Here is a 14539-nt window from a genome sequence, read left to right on the forward strand (position 1 = left end):
GGTACATGGAACTTCATAGTTAAGCACCAACAGAAAAATACATAAACATTGAAATGTACAATACTGTCATCTGATACATGGAACCACTTCCCAGCTCCCTTATACTTACAACATCAGCCAACCATGCCCTGTTCCAGAAGTCACTACTCCAGAAGTAACTGGCTGACAACAAGGAGTAGAACTTTTTCTGTAGGGGGCCCTGAACTATGGAAGTCACTTTCTTATGAGGCCAGAACAGGGACTGTCTCTTGCTTCTTTTTGAACATAGAAGAAAACCTGGCTATTCTGTCAATCTTTTGGAAACTGAAATTTTTACCTGAATGCTGATACTGCTCTGTTGTTTTGGTTGCTGTTGGCTTTTTCATGTAACTTTTTTTTAAAGATCTCATTCTTAGATGTTGGGGATGGATTCTACAAACCGTGTGTGCAACATGCCCATGGAGACAGGACTCTGCCTTTTTCAGCATAACCAACAATGCTTGAAAATGTAATACTATGGGGGGGGGGTTAAGGAAACCCACATGGGGCACTGCAGTGAGGAGGGGGAACTCAAACAAAATCACATACACACCTTCTACCAGAAGAGGAAATCAACAGAAAAAAAATTGATAGAAGGAAGAAGAGGAGGAGTTGGTTTTTTATATGCTGACTTTCTCTACCACTTAGGAAAGAATCAAACTGGCTTACAATCACCTTCCCTTCCCCTCCCCACAACAGACATCATGTGAGGTGTGTGTGTGTGTGGGGGGGTGCTGAGAGAGCTCGAAGAGAGCTGTGACTAGCCCAAGGTTGCCCAGCTGCCTTCATGTAGAGGAGTGGGGAATCAAACCCGGTTCTCCAGATTAGACTCCACCGCTCCAAACCACCACTCTTAACCACTACACCATGCTGGTGAGATCATTTCAACCTAGTTCTCCCTCCTCACTGCACTCCCTGTGGCGTTTGGTCTACGAGGTTTCCCTGACCACCTAGCATCATCTTTTCAGGGGTTACACACTCTTTTCATGTGAACCACCTTCAAGTATTCCTGTTGAAAGATGGAATACTGTGAATAAATAAACCTTTGTAAAATTCAAGCTGCTGGTTTGGATTAAGGTAGTGATCAAGTGGCAACACCATCAACATTTTATAATGTACCTGCCATGGAAATATTCATATTTGTATTCAAGCAGTGCCTTGAATACATCTGCAACTAGGTGTGCAGATGTTTTAGTAAACACAAGAAAGAAATCCAGACACTGTAACAGAAGGGGACGGCATGAAACTCCAGTCAAAAGCAGCTTTTGCTAAATGGATCAAGTGTATATTTATCATCATAAAGAGTATGAAATGGATCAAGTGTATATTTATCATCATAAAGAGTATGACATGGTCAGCTATCTCATCTTATAAAGCAATTTCCAGAACTTGGGTGCACACATCAAGGTAGACTTTCTTGAAGTACAGGGAGGCAAAGTAGTCTGATTACTCAGGAAACTGCCTGCCCATTTAGCAAATTGTTGTGACTTTGCTAGACGGCCCTCATGTATGCCTTATGTCTAAGTTAGACTTAGTTGCCCAAGGGCAGTGAATGGAGAGCAACTTAGGCATTTTATAAGGGAAAACGTAAGGCTGGTGCAAATGCTCAGCTTCCTGCTTGATGGCATCAGGATTCAGTAGCAAGATGAAGGTGCACTCCAGTCAGTTCCACTACAACTTCAAGGAAAAGGCATAGAGTGACATCAGATACTTTCACAATCAGTTCTAATGGAGCTTTCTTTGCTTCCATCTTCTGAGTTCAAGAATTGAGCAATTATAAAAAAGGAGGAGATGGAGGATATGAATAAAAACCAAATAAAAACAAGAGCCCCGTGGCACAGAGTGGTAAGCTGCAGTATTGCAGTTCAAGCTCTGCTCACGACCTGAGTTCGATCCCAACGGACCTTTACCTTTTTAAAAATAAAAACGTGTTCAAGCAATTCTGAAGCAAGTGATTATATATCTATTGAGACACCTGCTGTACCTTCAAAGCCGTGCATTTATTTTTTCCCTTCTAAAAAGTCCATCGCAGTTTGACCTGCAATTTCTCCAGAAAGGTGAATGCCTATCTCTCACACTGCACACACAATCAAGCAGTTTCTCAGGTGTCATCTATTAAAAAATCTCTTATCCAGACATGCTCCCTTGCATTCAATGATGCAAGCATAACACATTACTTACACAAACTTCCCCCTTATCTCAACTGTTGTCCCTTCAGACATTAGCATCCAAATAAGCTCATGTTACACCAACGTTTACCTTGGAGTCAACAAAGTAGGTTGCCCTTCAACTTGCAATTAAAAAACAAACAAGCAAGTAATGTTCTTTATAATTTGGAGGAGCTGTAAATCACCAACTTCAGACTGCATGCATTTGCTTACATGGATGGCAGGATACAACACTGAAAGCATGGGTGTGTGCTCAGTGTGGTGTAGTGGTTAAGAGCGGTGGTTAAGAGCGATGGACTCTAATCTGGAGAACCGGGTTTGATTCCCCACTCTTCCACATGAGCGGCAGACTCTAATCTGGTGAACTGGGATGGTTTCCCCACTCCTACACATGAAGCCAGCTGGGTGACCTTGGGCTAGTCACAGTTCGCTCTGAACTCTCTCAGCCCTACCTACCTCACAAGGTGCCTGTTGTGGGGAGGGGAAGGGAAGGTGATTGTAAGCTGGTTTGATACATCCTTAAGTGGTAGAGAAAATCAGCATATAAAAACCAACTCCTCTTCCTCCTCATGTTAAACCCAGGGTTGCCTTGAAGCTGCCCTTGCAGCTTGCAATTTTTTAAATACACTACTTAATTTTTAAATGCTATTTTGGAATATATGCAACAAAAATACAGTAATGAATCATATAAATAGACATCTTTGCTAATCCATGACCATCCTGCAGAAGTGCTGGCAGCTATTGAAGAAAAAAGGCACAAGTGTTTTGAAAAAGTGCTGTGCAGTGTTTTATTTATTATTTTCTTTGGAAAATTTCTACCCTGCCTCTCTAGGCTACCTGCCTGAGTCAACTTACAAAATAAAACATAATAAACAGCCTTAAGAGGAATACACCGCAGTAATTTAACCAGGATATGATCGGTGCATGGATACCTGTTGCCAGCCATCGCTTTTAAAGAAAAGGAAAAGTGACATTACTAAACTGTGTTCCTATAATGTTCTCAAACGGCACCAAAAAGCTAAACAAAACAATGGTGTTAAAGTAAGTGATACAATGTCAACAGTTTTATCTGTGAATGGCTTAGCAAACACATTACTGTAAGCCTCTGTATTTTCCAAATCTTGACATCAAGGCCTGATGTAAAACCACTGCAAAATTCAGAATAGCTCAGTTGGATAGAATCTGCACAGGCACCATGGCAGCAAAGTAGTAAAACCCCTCTGTCACAAAATCAGCATGAAAGTGTCTTCGCGTTTGGTGGGACTCATTCCAAGCTTTCCTCCACTTTTATTTGACACTAGCACTCAGGAGTACCCTTCAAAAATCCACCTGTGGGAACAGCTGCATTATCTACTGTGACTAGATCCTCTTTGATCAAGAATCCTTTGTTTTAACTTCACTATAAAATCTGAAGCAGGATTTTAAAAAAATAAACATTTTTTGCTGAAGCCTAGTAGTACATTTTGACATGAAAGCTGAATTTGAACTTGAAAGCAAAGAAAAGGAGAACTAAAGAAAGAAAGGAAAAGGAGGTCACAGCAATCAATAATTCCATTCCTAAAGGGTTGTTTATATTATCAGTAAGGTCCTCCCACTGGGACTACAATTTTAATCCCACCTTTCTCTCAGACTCTGATACCCTTTCATTTATCACTTAAGGTTGCAGTTCAGTTTTCTGATACATAATCTTGATAACAGTAGTGTTTTAAGCATATATCAAGGCCCACAGCCATGTGGATTCCATTTTAAGCTCTGAAGGTGTCCGAATAATAAACACATGGAGGTCTTAGTATAAGAGTAAATGAGGAGGACCTTACACATTTATGAGCTCCAGTTGTGCATGCATGCACAAATACAAATATACATCCCAGGTATTGATGTTTTAAGACTACCAGTGCTTAAAAGCTCTTATTATACGAAAATTTAAAATGTTCACAAATAATGAGCTAAGCTCACTTCACTATTTCCTTAAGGGTCCTTCATAAGCAGAAAACTAGTTTATTTCTATTATTAAGCTTGGATATTAGTTTGCACTTATTATTTCTTTCATGCAAGGGAAACATACTGTTTATTCTATCCTGTCAATTCTATCCTACATATCCCGCTATATTCTCAGTTTTTGTCTCAATTGCTTCCACTTTGCCTGTATTCCATCAAATTGAGTATCCAGTGATATCTAGTGCTTAACACATGCCATTTGTAAGGCTTGAAATTAAAACATTTCCCATTCTCTCTGAACAACAGATCAAGTGCAAGATTTATTTCTATCCTCTGACTCACCTTCTTCTGTAAAAACAAATCAGAAACCTCTCTAGATTTAATTTACACTTTTAATCCCTGTATCTTGTTTAATTATAATATTGACATCTGTGACTCAGTGGATGATTACAGAATCTAGAACTGTATGTACTTCAGTGAAGCGTGGCAGTCTTTAAATACAGACTCCTAAAATAGTTCATCATACCTGTTATCAATTACTGCATCCAAAGAAATCAATAAGCAATAACATTTTATTAAGCCACTAGGAAACATAAGCCACTAGACAAATATAAGACTACAATATTAGGAGCAGAGGTTTGGAATTATTTGGCAACACCACCAAAGGTCATGATGGCCAAACAATTTTTTTTTAAAGAAGAAATGGAAAATTGCTATTGTTTAATTGACAAGTGATTGGATTAGGTGTGATATGCACAGGGGTAATAGGTCTTCTATGTAGAAATGGAACTGTACAAAAGAAGATAAGTTGATAGGAATTGTAACACCAGGCAGATGGTATTCTAGAGTTGTGGGGTTCAAGTCTGGACTCCAAAGACCTGCTGATGTCCAAAGTGCCTTTCAACTTACCTTTATTGAGCAGCATCATTCTATGTCAGGCAGCAAACTGCTTTTGAAACACAAAATACTTTCAGAAGTAGACTGTGAAATGAGGATAAGGATTCAAAGGGGGGGGGGGAATATACGGATCCCAGCCTAAATTCTATGGTATAGCTGGGGTGCATTTAAAGTTGTAAGTGCTATTATTTCCCAACATTGATTTTCTTGCTTTTTTCTTTCATGTAGTTATAGATTTATTATGCTTTTTGGTTGTTTTGTTTAAAATCTAAAAAAACACATCTAGCACCATTCTAAGGTTTTTCTTCCTTTTTTTTCCTTTGGAGTTGAATGTTTCAGGAATGATGACTATAGCAGCAGTGAGGTAACTGAACCGAGAAATAAATAGCTATTCTACTATTGGTTAAATTATAACTTTTAAAATTTAAGAGCTGGCCCCAAACATACCATCTTTTTCCTTTTATCCTGTTCTGTGGGAGGCTCCTCCTCTTCTGTCACTTTGGGCTCTTCAGAAATGGACATCAGCATGCAACTAAGAACACAAACACAAATATTTCAGCTTTCAACTAGGAGTTGAAAGCCTAACAAAAAATACTATGAAAATATATTTAATACATGCCATTACATGTAATTTGACAGAAACATACTCGCAGCATGTCACAAATGGAATTATAGGTCTTTTAATCATGGCTGTTTCCCTCGTGGTCACCCCTCCAATGGCTTCGTATCTTTGTTCTGATTATGCATGCTGTTTCCAAACATCAGAGGTCGCCTTGCTCTCCCCCCATGTTTCCCCGCATTTTGCCCACGTTTTCAGGGACCTGTTTTATCTCGAATTTGAAAACGTGGGCAAAATGCGTGAAAATGCAGGGGGAGACCATGATCTCCAGGATCAGATGAGCATGCCGAATATATTAGGTGCTGTGGAACTCAGGCAAGACAATCCTGCTGCAGTTGTCGTTTGTGGGCTTCCTAGAGGCACCTGGTTGGCCATTGTGTGAACGGATTGCTGGACTTGATGGACCTTGGTCTGATCCAGCATGGCCTTTATGTTCTTATGACCTCTGACGGTCGGAAACAGCATGCATAATCCAAACAAAGACCCGAAGTCCTTGGAGGGAAACAGCCATGCATAAAAGGCATTAAGTTCTGGGTCAGATTTGTTTTTCAGATTTTGGGGTTTCCCATGGTACAACAATTTTAACTGGGCTTCAAACAAAGCAGTCAAATGTTGCTGGCAAATGAAGTACAAGTTGGAATCTGAAGGGGGAGGGGGAAAAAAGAGTTATTTCTTGTCCTGCTCTCTTCTTATTCCTATTTTTAATTTCATCTTAAATTCTTTTGCAAACATGACGGATACATCACACACCTAGGTAACTAATTCAGCAGAAGACAATGAGTATGCTGCTACAAATTTCACTCCCTACTGCTCTGACTTTCTCTGTGTTAGGTTGCAATCACATGATAAATTAATGAACCAGACATGCAAGACAGATTACTTCTCCAGTAGCATAAGAAAATAAGAGCCCTTCTGGATCGGACAAGTGTACCATCTAGTACAGCATCCTGTTTCATATAGTAGCCAACAATTTGCCTTGGAGGGTCAACAAATAGAATACAGAAACCCCTGATGTTGCCTCCTAGCACTGGTATTCAGAAGTTTGTTACCTCTGGATGCAGAGCTTTCCTTTGGTCACCACAGCCAGTAGCCACTGATGAACTTACCCTCCATTAAACTGTATAACCCTTTTAAAGCCTCGCAGTGGCATGCAATGGCAAACCACCTCTGAACATCTTTGCCTCAGAAGCCCCTTGCTGGGGTTGCCATATGCCAGTTGAGGCTTTCTCCATCTTGTGCAGAATTTTATAAGCCTCTATCATTTCCCCTTCAGTTGCCTTTTTTTCTAAACTTTGCGATTTTTAAATTTAAAGCTTAAAGACTTTGGCTTTTCCAAATACGAAAGAGGCTCCAATCACTCAATCATCCTGACTGCTTTCATCTGTACTTTTTCTAGTTCTGCAATATGTTTTTTGTGATATGGTGATGAAGAACGGTACACTTTACTTTAATGATACTGCTCCTTTACTTTAATGATACTGCTCATGTAGCCAATTCAGCCTTGAACAGTGAATGGAACTGCGCCATAGATCTATACGTAGGAACTACAAAATTGACCGTTTTGTTTTCAATTCATTTGACACCAAGCGCTGCAGCTCCTGTTTTAGCTCAGAAGCTTCTAGTGTTGACATATAGACACTTGCACCTTATTTCCCTAGCCAATAAGACTCACTGTTCTCGGCCCTTTGTCTTCTTCACATGGTGTTCTTTTACTGCCCTCTTATCTTCAAGTTCTCTTCTGGGCCAACAAATATTACCCCAAGAATTTACTACAACATCCCTTAAGGAACAGACATCCAAAACAAGAGGCTGGTAACTTTCCCCCAGGAGTTAGTTTAAAAGCTTCTCTGAGATTTTTCTGAGGTTAAGCACCAGCAGCCTGGTTCCATTTCAATTCAAGTGAAGTCTGTCTCTTTTGACTTATCCCAGAAAGCACGCACACACACACACAAACACACTGCCAGTACCTACAATCTAAACTCCCTGCACCACTTTTTCATCCACACATTGAAACCCCTAATCTCTCAGTTCTGGAGTCCATTATATGCTGTAATGAGAAACCTACAGAAGCAGGGTAGCGAAAAATATAAACATGACAATATTCTTGCCCGCTGTTAAGTCCTTTTTGGAGAAAGATGGATTAAACATGTTGTAAACAAATAAATACATTTTAAGGGTCAATACAGGGCAGACTTACATGTCTATATAACATGCCAGAGTCAGACCAATTAGTTATTTCCCCCCCAGGTGTGTTATACCCTACCATGTGAAGGGCAGTGATTTCCATTTATTTCTGATGCTACACACAGATACCGTGACACTAAAAAGCAGCCTCAAGGCTAGTTTTCATGGTGCAAGGTTACTTCAGGTTATTTTGCATGTGTGTCTGTGTGCACATGTGCAGAGCAGAAAGAAGGTAACTTGTCTAGGTAAAATGAATACTTAAATCGATACTTCAAACTGCATTTTTTTGGTTTGCCATTCTTAGCATATTTCAACAGCTATATACAAGATCAATTTCATTTGATCCACATGCTGAGCAAGTTTTACAAACACTGACACCAATGCATAGCCTTATTTCTTTCATATCTGTGAACGCTCATGTAAAGAAGAGCATCTGTTTGGAGTGTGTGTGTGTCTGTTTATATAATTCCAAGTACCTGAAGGTACAATGTCTTACTTGCCTCTATGAGCCAACCTCCACAAGGGCTTTAAACTGCCACAAGTTACTCATCATTGACTGTATAGAAAAATATCAGACATACTTATCGCTTTACTATGGAACTGGGATTTATAAATATAGTAGTGCTGAGCAAATAGCTTTGGCATCACAGCACATGCAGTAATCACAGAGTAATTTAGTCTTTCACTTACTCCTTGAATGTCCTTGTTTCAGTATCTTCAGTCATGACGTCATGCAGTCCTTCTACTGAAATGTTTATGATACCACAAAATTTATCTTGGATAATACTGAAAAAGAGCAGAAGAATAGTTTTGCTCGAGTAGGTAAACTGGAAGCCCGCTTAGCAGTTTAGGAGAGAACTTAGTATATAACTAAGCACGTTGACAAGCTGTCTTCCCAAAAGCAGAGAATGACCTCAATCAGGAATCTTCAACTTTGTCAGATCCAGGACCCACCTTTAACCCCAGGTAGCAGTATGGGATCCACTGAGCTGCAAGGACAATGCAGGAAATCACATCACAGTGGTGTGACCAGAAGATGAGAAACCAGAGTTCCAAACCTGCCTGTGCTAGAAAGCAATCCTCTCCATGGCTTGCCTTACTACCACCATAGTGGTCCTCTCAGAATGCTGTTCAAATGAGAGGTACTCTTGCTCTCTCTATATGTGCCATAGCAGTAAATCCTTCCAAAATGCAGCAAAACAACAACAAAAAGTGGCAGCTTTGTAGGGGATCATGAAACCCACTTGAGATTTCCAACCTGTGGGTTGAAGACTAACGTAGATTAATAGCCCCTGAAAACAAACTCACATTTGTTGTTTTCTACCAAAAACACAACTATAAAACTAGCAAAATGGAAAAATGAAAATGCACGCACCCAAATGAAAGATGTTGACACAGACACATATTCATAGTAATAGGCTGTGAGCACCTATCTGCAAACCGTATTTGGTGTAGTCAACTTTCACACCATCAATCACACATAGGAAGGGAGCTAGATTTAATCTTCTCCCTCCAGATGTGTTGTCAGACTTGACAGCAGACTTGCTGTCATAAATTGTACATGTGTACCTAATTAAAGGAATGAGCAAACAGCCCAGGGTATCAGATGAGATATCAAGCATTGCGAACCACACACCTGCAAGCTGAATCCAGGAGAAGATGCACCCAGGAAAGTCTTCTAAGACCTTATCCCTCTTGTTGGATGACAATTTTAAAATTAATGTACTTACACTATACAGTGATAGCACCAATATTAATTTCTGCGTCGTTTACGCTTAAATTCACCTATGCATTCTTGCATTTGAAACTGATACACAATTGTTATATCTGGCAGTTAAACTAAGTTCCTAATATAGATCAGCATCCCCCACCCCAACCAGAATGGCATGAAATATGGGCCTTCCCAGCTTACAGTGGCTGCTATGTTAACCAAAGTCATGCAGTATAAACATAAAATACAATCCAAAGTAAAACTCGAGCAGTATTTTAAAGGAGGCTTGGCTTACAAGCAGCAGCTATGAACCGCATGCCTCGATTAACTTTTTAGGGTGGCTACCCCATTATTTTCAATTACCGTAACTTAAACATGTTTAAAATGTGGTGCAAAAGAAGTCAAATCTAAATGCCAGGAGTGGTCAGGTGTTCTAGATCTCAGCCACCATTCCACAACTCGCTTTGGATAAATGAGGTATGCATGGTTATTCTGCTCCTCTTCAGCTTCATCAAGATTGCTACCTACACCTAGTGGGATGTCAAGCGCCAGTTGTCATATGATTTTCTCTACTGCATGGAGAGTTTCTTGGCCAACACACTGGCAGGATACTTGGTGTAGAATCTTTCTACATGTGTATACACAAGCATGGTTTCACAATCTAGTACAGCTTACTACATAACTAGAGAAAACAGTGTGCACATGCACTGTCAGATGGCAGCTGTAAAATGTACATCTACACCAGGTCTTATTCTTGTATGAAAGGCAGCCCTCAATTGGAAAAAGTTAAATATATAATATTTGCTAAGTATGCCAAAATTACTAGTAAAATAGAAATGTTTCAAGTCTATTTTATTTTTTTTAAAAAGTCCTTACACCTTAATTTAAAGATGGATCCCACACTGTGGGAGCGTTCCGACAGAGTTAAGACTGTGCAAAAAAAGACTGGATAACCTTATCAAATACATGTTTACTGGAGCTTGAAGGCTTTAATAATATTAGTGGATTTTTATGGTATGATAAAATCAAGATACAAGCATCATTTAGGAATCATATAATCAGGTCCTCTTTATTGCGTATTTGGATGAAATATAAACATATTTTGGAACCAGCAACACCGATGTGGATTTCACCGCAAGAAATGCTAACACTACGTCCACTTAGACCGGACAAATTTATAATCTAGCAGGAATTAATTAAATGGGAGGGGAAAAAATGCTCATTAAAGGAATTTCAATTTTTTAAAGAGGATCTACAATGGTTGCAATACTGTCAGATTAAATCAGTTTTTGTACAAGATATGAAAAATGGATTTTCTAAAGAAAAGTCCCCTTTCCACAAGATGTTATTAGATAACAATTTGAAACTGATCTCGAAAATGTATAATCTACTTTTAACAATATATTGTGAGCAGGAGACAATTAAACCAACTATGATCGACTGGGCTCAAAACATGGGACATGATATTGCCTTAAATAAATGGGAAAGACTATGGTCAAAAGATTTGAAAGGAATAAATGCACAATCAATTCGAGAAAATATTTATAAAATGATGTATAGATGGCATTTAACACCTAAGAAGATTGCAAAGATATATAAAGTGACATCCCCTAAGTGTTGGAAATGTAATAAGGAAATTGGTTCCTTCTATCATATGTGGTGGACTTGTGATAAAGCTAAAGATTTTTGGGATATGATATACAACGAATTGAGATTAATAGTACAAAAAAATATACCCAAAACACCAGAAATGATGCTATTAAGTATGATACCTGACGATTTGCTAATACAAAGAACTTTTTTGATCTATGCCACAACAGCTGCGAGACTGCTTTATGCAGCAAAATGGAAAGGGGCAGAAATTCCTGAGAAAAAAGACTGGATTGGGAAAATGTTTGAATTGGTGGAAATGGCAAAACTTACAGCCATTTTAAATGAAAAAGACAATGTTCGATTTTTAGGGGAATGGGAGGATTGGATGAAATATTGTGAATATGAATTAAAACTGGGGAAAATGGAAGAATACCTATTAATCTGATCTAGAGGACACAATTAATATTAAGAGTTATAATCATTTATATTAATAGAAGATGTTTTATGAAAGTTAAATGAATTTATGATAGTTAAGATCAGACCAATTACGACGGGATGAATACTTTATTAAGAGGCGGAGAGGTGATGGGGAAGTCATAAATTTTCCTTTAATTTGTTTTTTTGCTATGAATTCAAGAAACCATAACAACATAGAGTTAGAATTTTGAATTTCATATTGCTTTTACTGTTGTTTACTATTATGGAAAATTTGTATTGTAAAAACCAATAAAATTATTATAAAAAAAAAAAAAAGACTGTGCAAAAAAGAAGTTCCATGCGAAGGACAACCTCACAGGCTATTCTGATAACTGCAACTATTGTAAGAAACACATTACCATTTGATTTTACCATGATATGCTTCTTCTATCCAATTCTATGATTTAAATTATTCTTATTAGGAACCAAAGAAATTTGGAGACTACCAACGGCTCTTTGACCAAACTCTTGACTAGTTATAGTGATGTTTCAGTTGTGGCTCACTAGATCTGTAAGAAAAGAGGAAGACCCAACAAGAGATGGATTGACTCTATAAAGGAAGCCACGGCCCTCAGTTTGCAAGATCTGAGCAAGGCTGTTAAGGATAGGACACTTTGGAGGACATTGATTCATAGGGTCGCCATGAGTTGGAAACGACTTGACGGCACTTAACACACACACACACACAGGTCTGTAAGAGAAGGAAATAGTTTAAATATTTTAAATATGCCTGGTAAAGAAGGAATAAATCGGCTTATATTAATTATTTTATGTACAGTACAAATGCACTTTATAGGATTCCCCTTCTTCAAAATTCAAGACTGCTCTCTCTAGAAAGAGGAAGCTTGGTATGTGCCAGTAAAATTCCTTTTGTTAATATTTGATGGGTGAATTTTGCTCCTATTTAAGGTCTGATAGATCATTATATCTGTGATTGTAATGAGTGTCACTCACCCCTTCTGCTCTGTAGGCTCATTAACTGGCCTGATGGTTTATTGATATGTAGAGGGTTCTGTCTTATAGCAGACCATTACATTTTGATATGCTTCTTCTATCCAATTCTATGATTTAAATTATTCTTATTAGGAACCAAAGAAGCTGGTAGATTGGGGTAGTAGCCTTTTGAACAATATGGAGATTTTCAGGTAGAAAATGTAATTATTTTGTGCCCTCAGACTTCTGCATAATAACCTGTAAGTATGAGCCTACTGATCAAATAACGAAAGACTTTGCAAAAGACATGGTATTTCAAACAGATTATTTCCCCTGCTCCCATCTCAAAATACTGTGGCCTGTTACTGGCCACAGTAATCACCAACTAATCAAGCCTCTATAGTCACATTGAAATCCCATAAGAGTGATATCTGCTACTATAAAGTAGTACAAGGCTCTGAAGAAAAAGAGTTGCAGTAAGCAATACAAGAGCTCTTCTTTTAATCCTGGTTTAAACTATTTAAGAAACCCTAGAAACATCTATGATATACCTCTGAAATACTTCTGAGACAAAATTTTCTGTTTATAGGTTACTGGCTTATATTCAAATGTGTAATTAATTGTACATAGTTATTACTAACTGTGCAACTTCTGCTGTTGTTATATTTGATCCCCCAACTCAGCTTGTAAATAAACAACTCAACCCCACTTCTGAACATGTTATATATGAACATCAAGTCCTATATATCTCATTGCTGCAGTTCTTGTACCTCAGACAGAATGGAAATATCATAAGAATCACACATGCACATACATCATACATGCAGCGTGCTGAACTCAGTGCGCAGTATGTTATTACTTGATTCAGAACTAAAACCCAAAAAGTCTGGGGCTGTGGTATTTTTGTCCAAGTCTTCAAGATGTCAGGGTAAGTAGTGAATGGTTGTTATTACCTAATCTATCCACCAACCTGACTATTCGCAGATTTTAAATCAACATTCATAAGTTTTTGCCAAGCACACTGCAAACATTCATGTCACCTACACATCCAGGTATTTTAGAACGATGGAATTTTATCACTACACAGTCATAAACTGAAGTCAGCCTCGCAGCACCCAGTTGTGACCTGATCCTTTTTTTGGGGGGTGGGGAGAGGTTGTGGAGGGATGACATCCATTCAACTACTGCAGATAAGCTTCTCCCCTCTTAGTAGTGAAATACCCCTTTAGGGGCAAAGCCCATTTTAAATAGACTGAATACAAATTACAGTATCAAGAAGGTGGTGTCCAACAGTTTTAAAAAATACATTAAAATTGTTTGATATTAGATAGAGAAAACTGATGTTTTAAAAATAGAGGGTAAAGTTTTCTTACAAATTCTTACTTTAATTAGTATCATATATGACTAAATAAATGATACAGAATACACACTTTGTACACTGGAAACAAACTCTAAATATACATATGGTCATTTCCCACCCAGGGATTTTTAACTGCTACAATTAATTCTAATTGGCATGTGTGATGGCAGGAGCAAGTACTCAAAAGGTTTTGGCAGAAAAAACTCCGCACAGCCCCGTGCCACTGCCTCATGATGGTAGTAGGTAAATGAGGACTATCTGCTCAAATCACACTTCCCCATCTCAGCACCAAGCACACCTGTGAAAGAGGCCTAAACAATGTTTATTTACTGTCCTGACAGTGCTTGGCACTATTTACTGCTTAGTTACCCCTAGTCACTACTAGTAGATTGTGATGGTGTTCCTGATGTACCCTCCTCCCTGCCTTGGTAAAACCTGATTAAAACCTTTTCTACCCTTAATACCAAGGAAGAGAACAGAGATTGAACACAAGAAAAAGGTTTATTTACAGCGGGGGGAAGTAAACTGGAAACTTTCAGAAACAACTTTATACCACTGAAATGTGTGTGTTTATTCATATATATACATATATAATTAAAAGAATGAAATATGGAGTTAGCCAGCAGCTGCCAAGTTCCCCT

At 38.4% G+C, this 14539-nt stretch overlaps 1 protein-coding gene across 1 annotated transcript in view; it reads right to left on the reverse strand.

Annotated features, from left to right (window-relative positions):
• IPO11 (importin 11) overlaps positions 1 to 14539 on the reverse strand; it is a 104999-nt gene that overhangs the window by 8488 nt on the left and 81972 nt on the right. The window contains exons 27-28 of the mRNA XM_056848663.1: positions 8515 to 8610; positions 5469 to 5553 (exon numbers count right to left, since the gene is read on the reverse strand). Of these exons, the coding sequence (XP_056704641.1) occupies positions 5469 to 5553; positions 8515 to 8610 (181 nt within the window). The remainder of the gene's footprint in view (positions 1 to 5468; positions 5554 to 8514; positions 8611 to 14539) is intronic.

The sequence above is a fragment of the Euleptes europaea genome, chromosome 4 (assembly GCF_029931775.1).
Source record: "Euleptes europaea isolate rEulEur1 chromosome 4, rEulEur1.hap1, whole genome shotgun sequence".
NCBI classification, from domain to species: Eukaryota; Metazoa; Chordata; class Lepidosauria; order Squamata; family Sphaerodactylidae; genus Euleptes; species Euleptes europaea.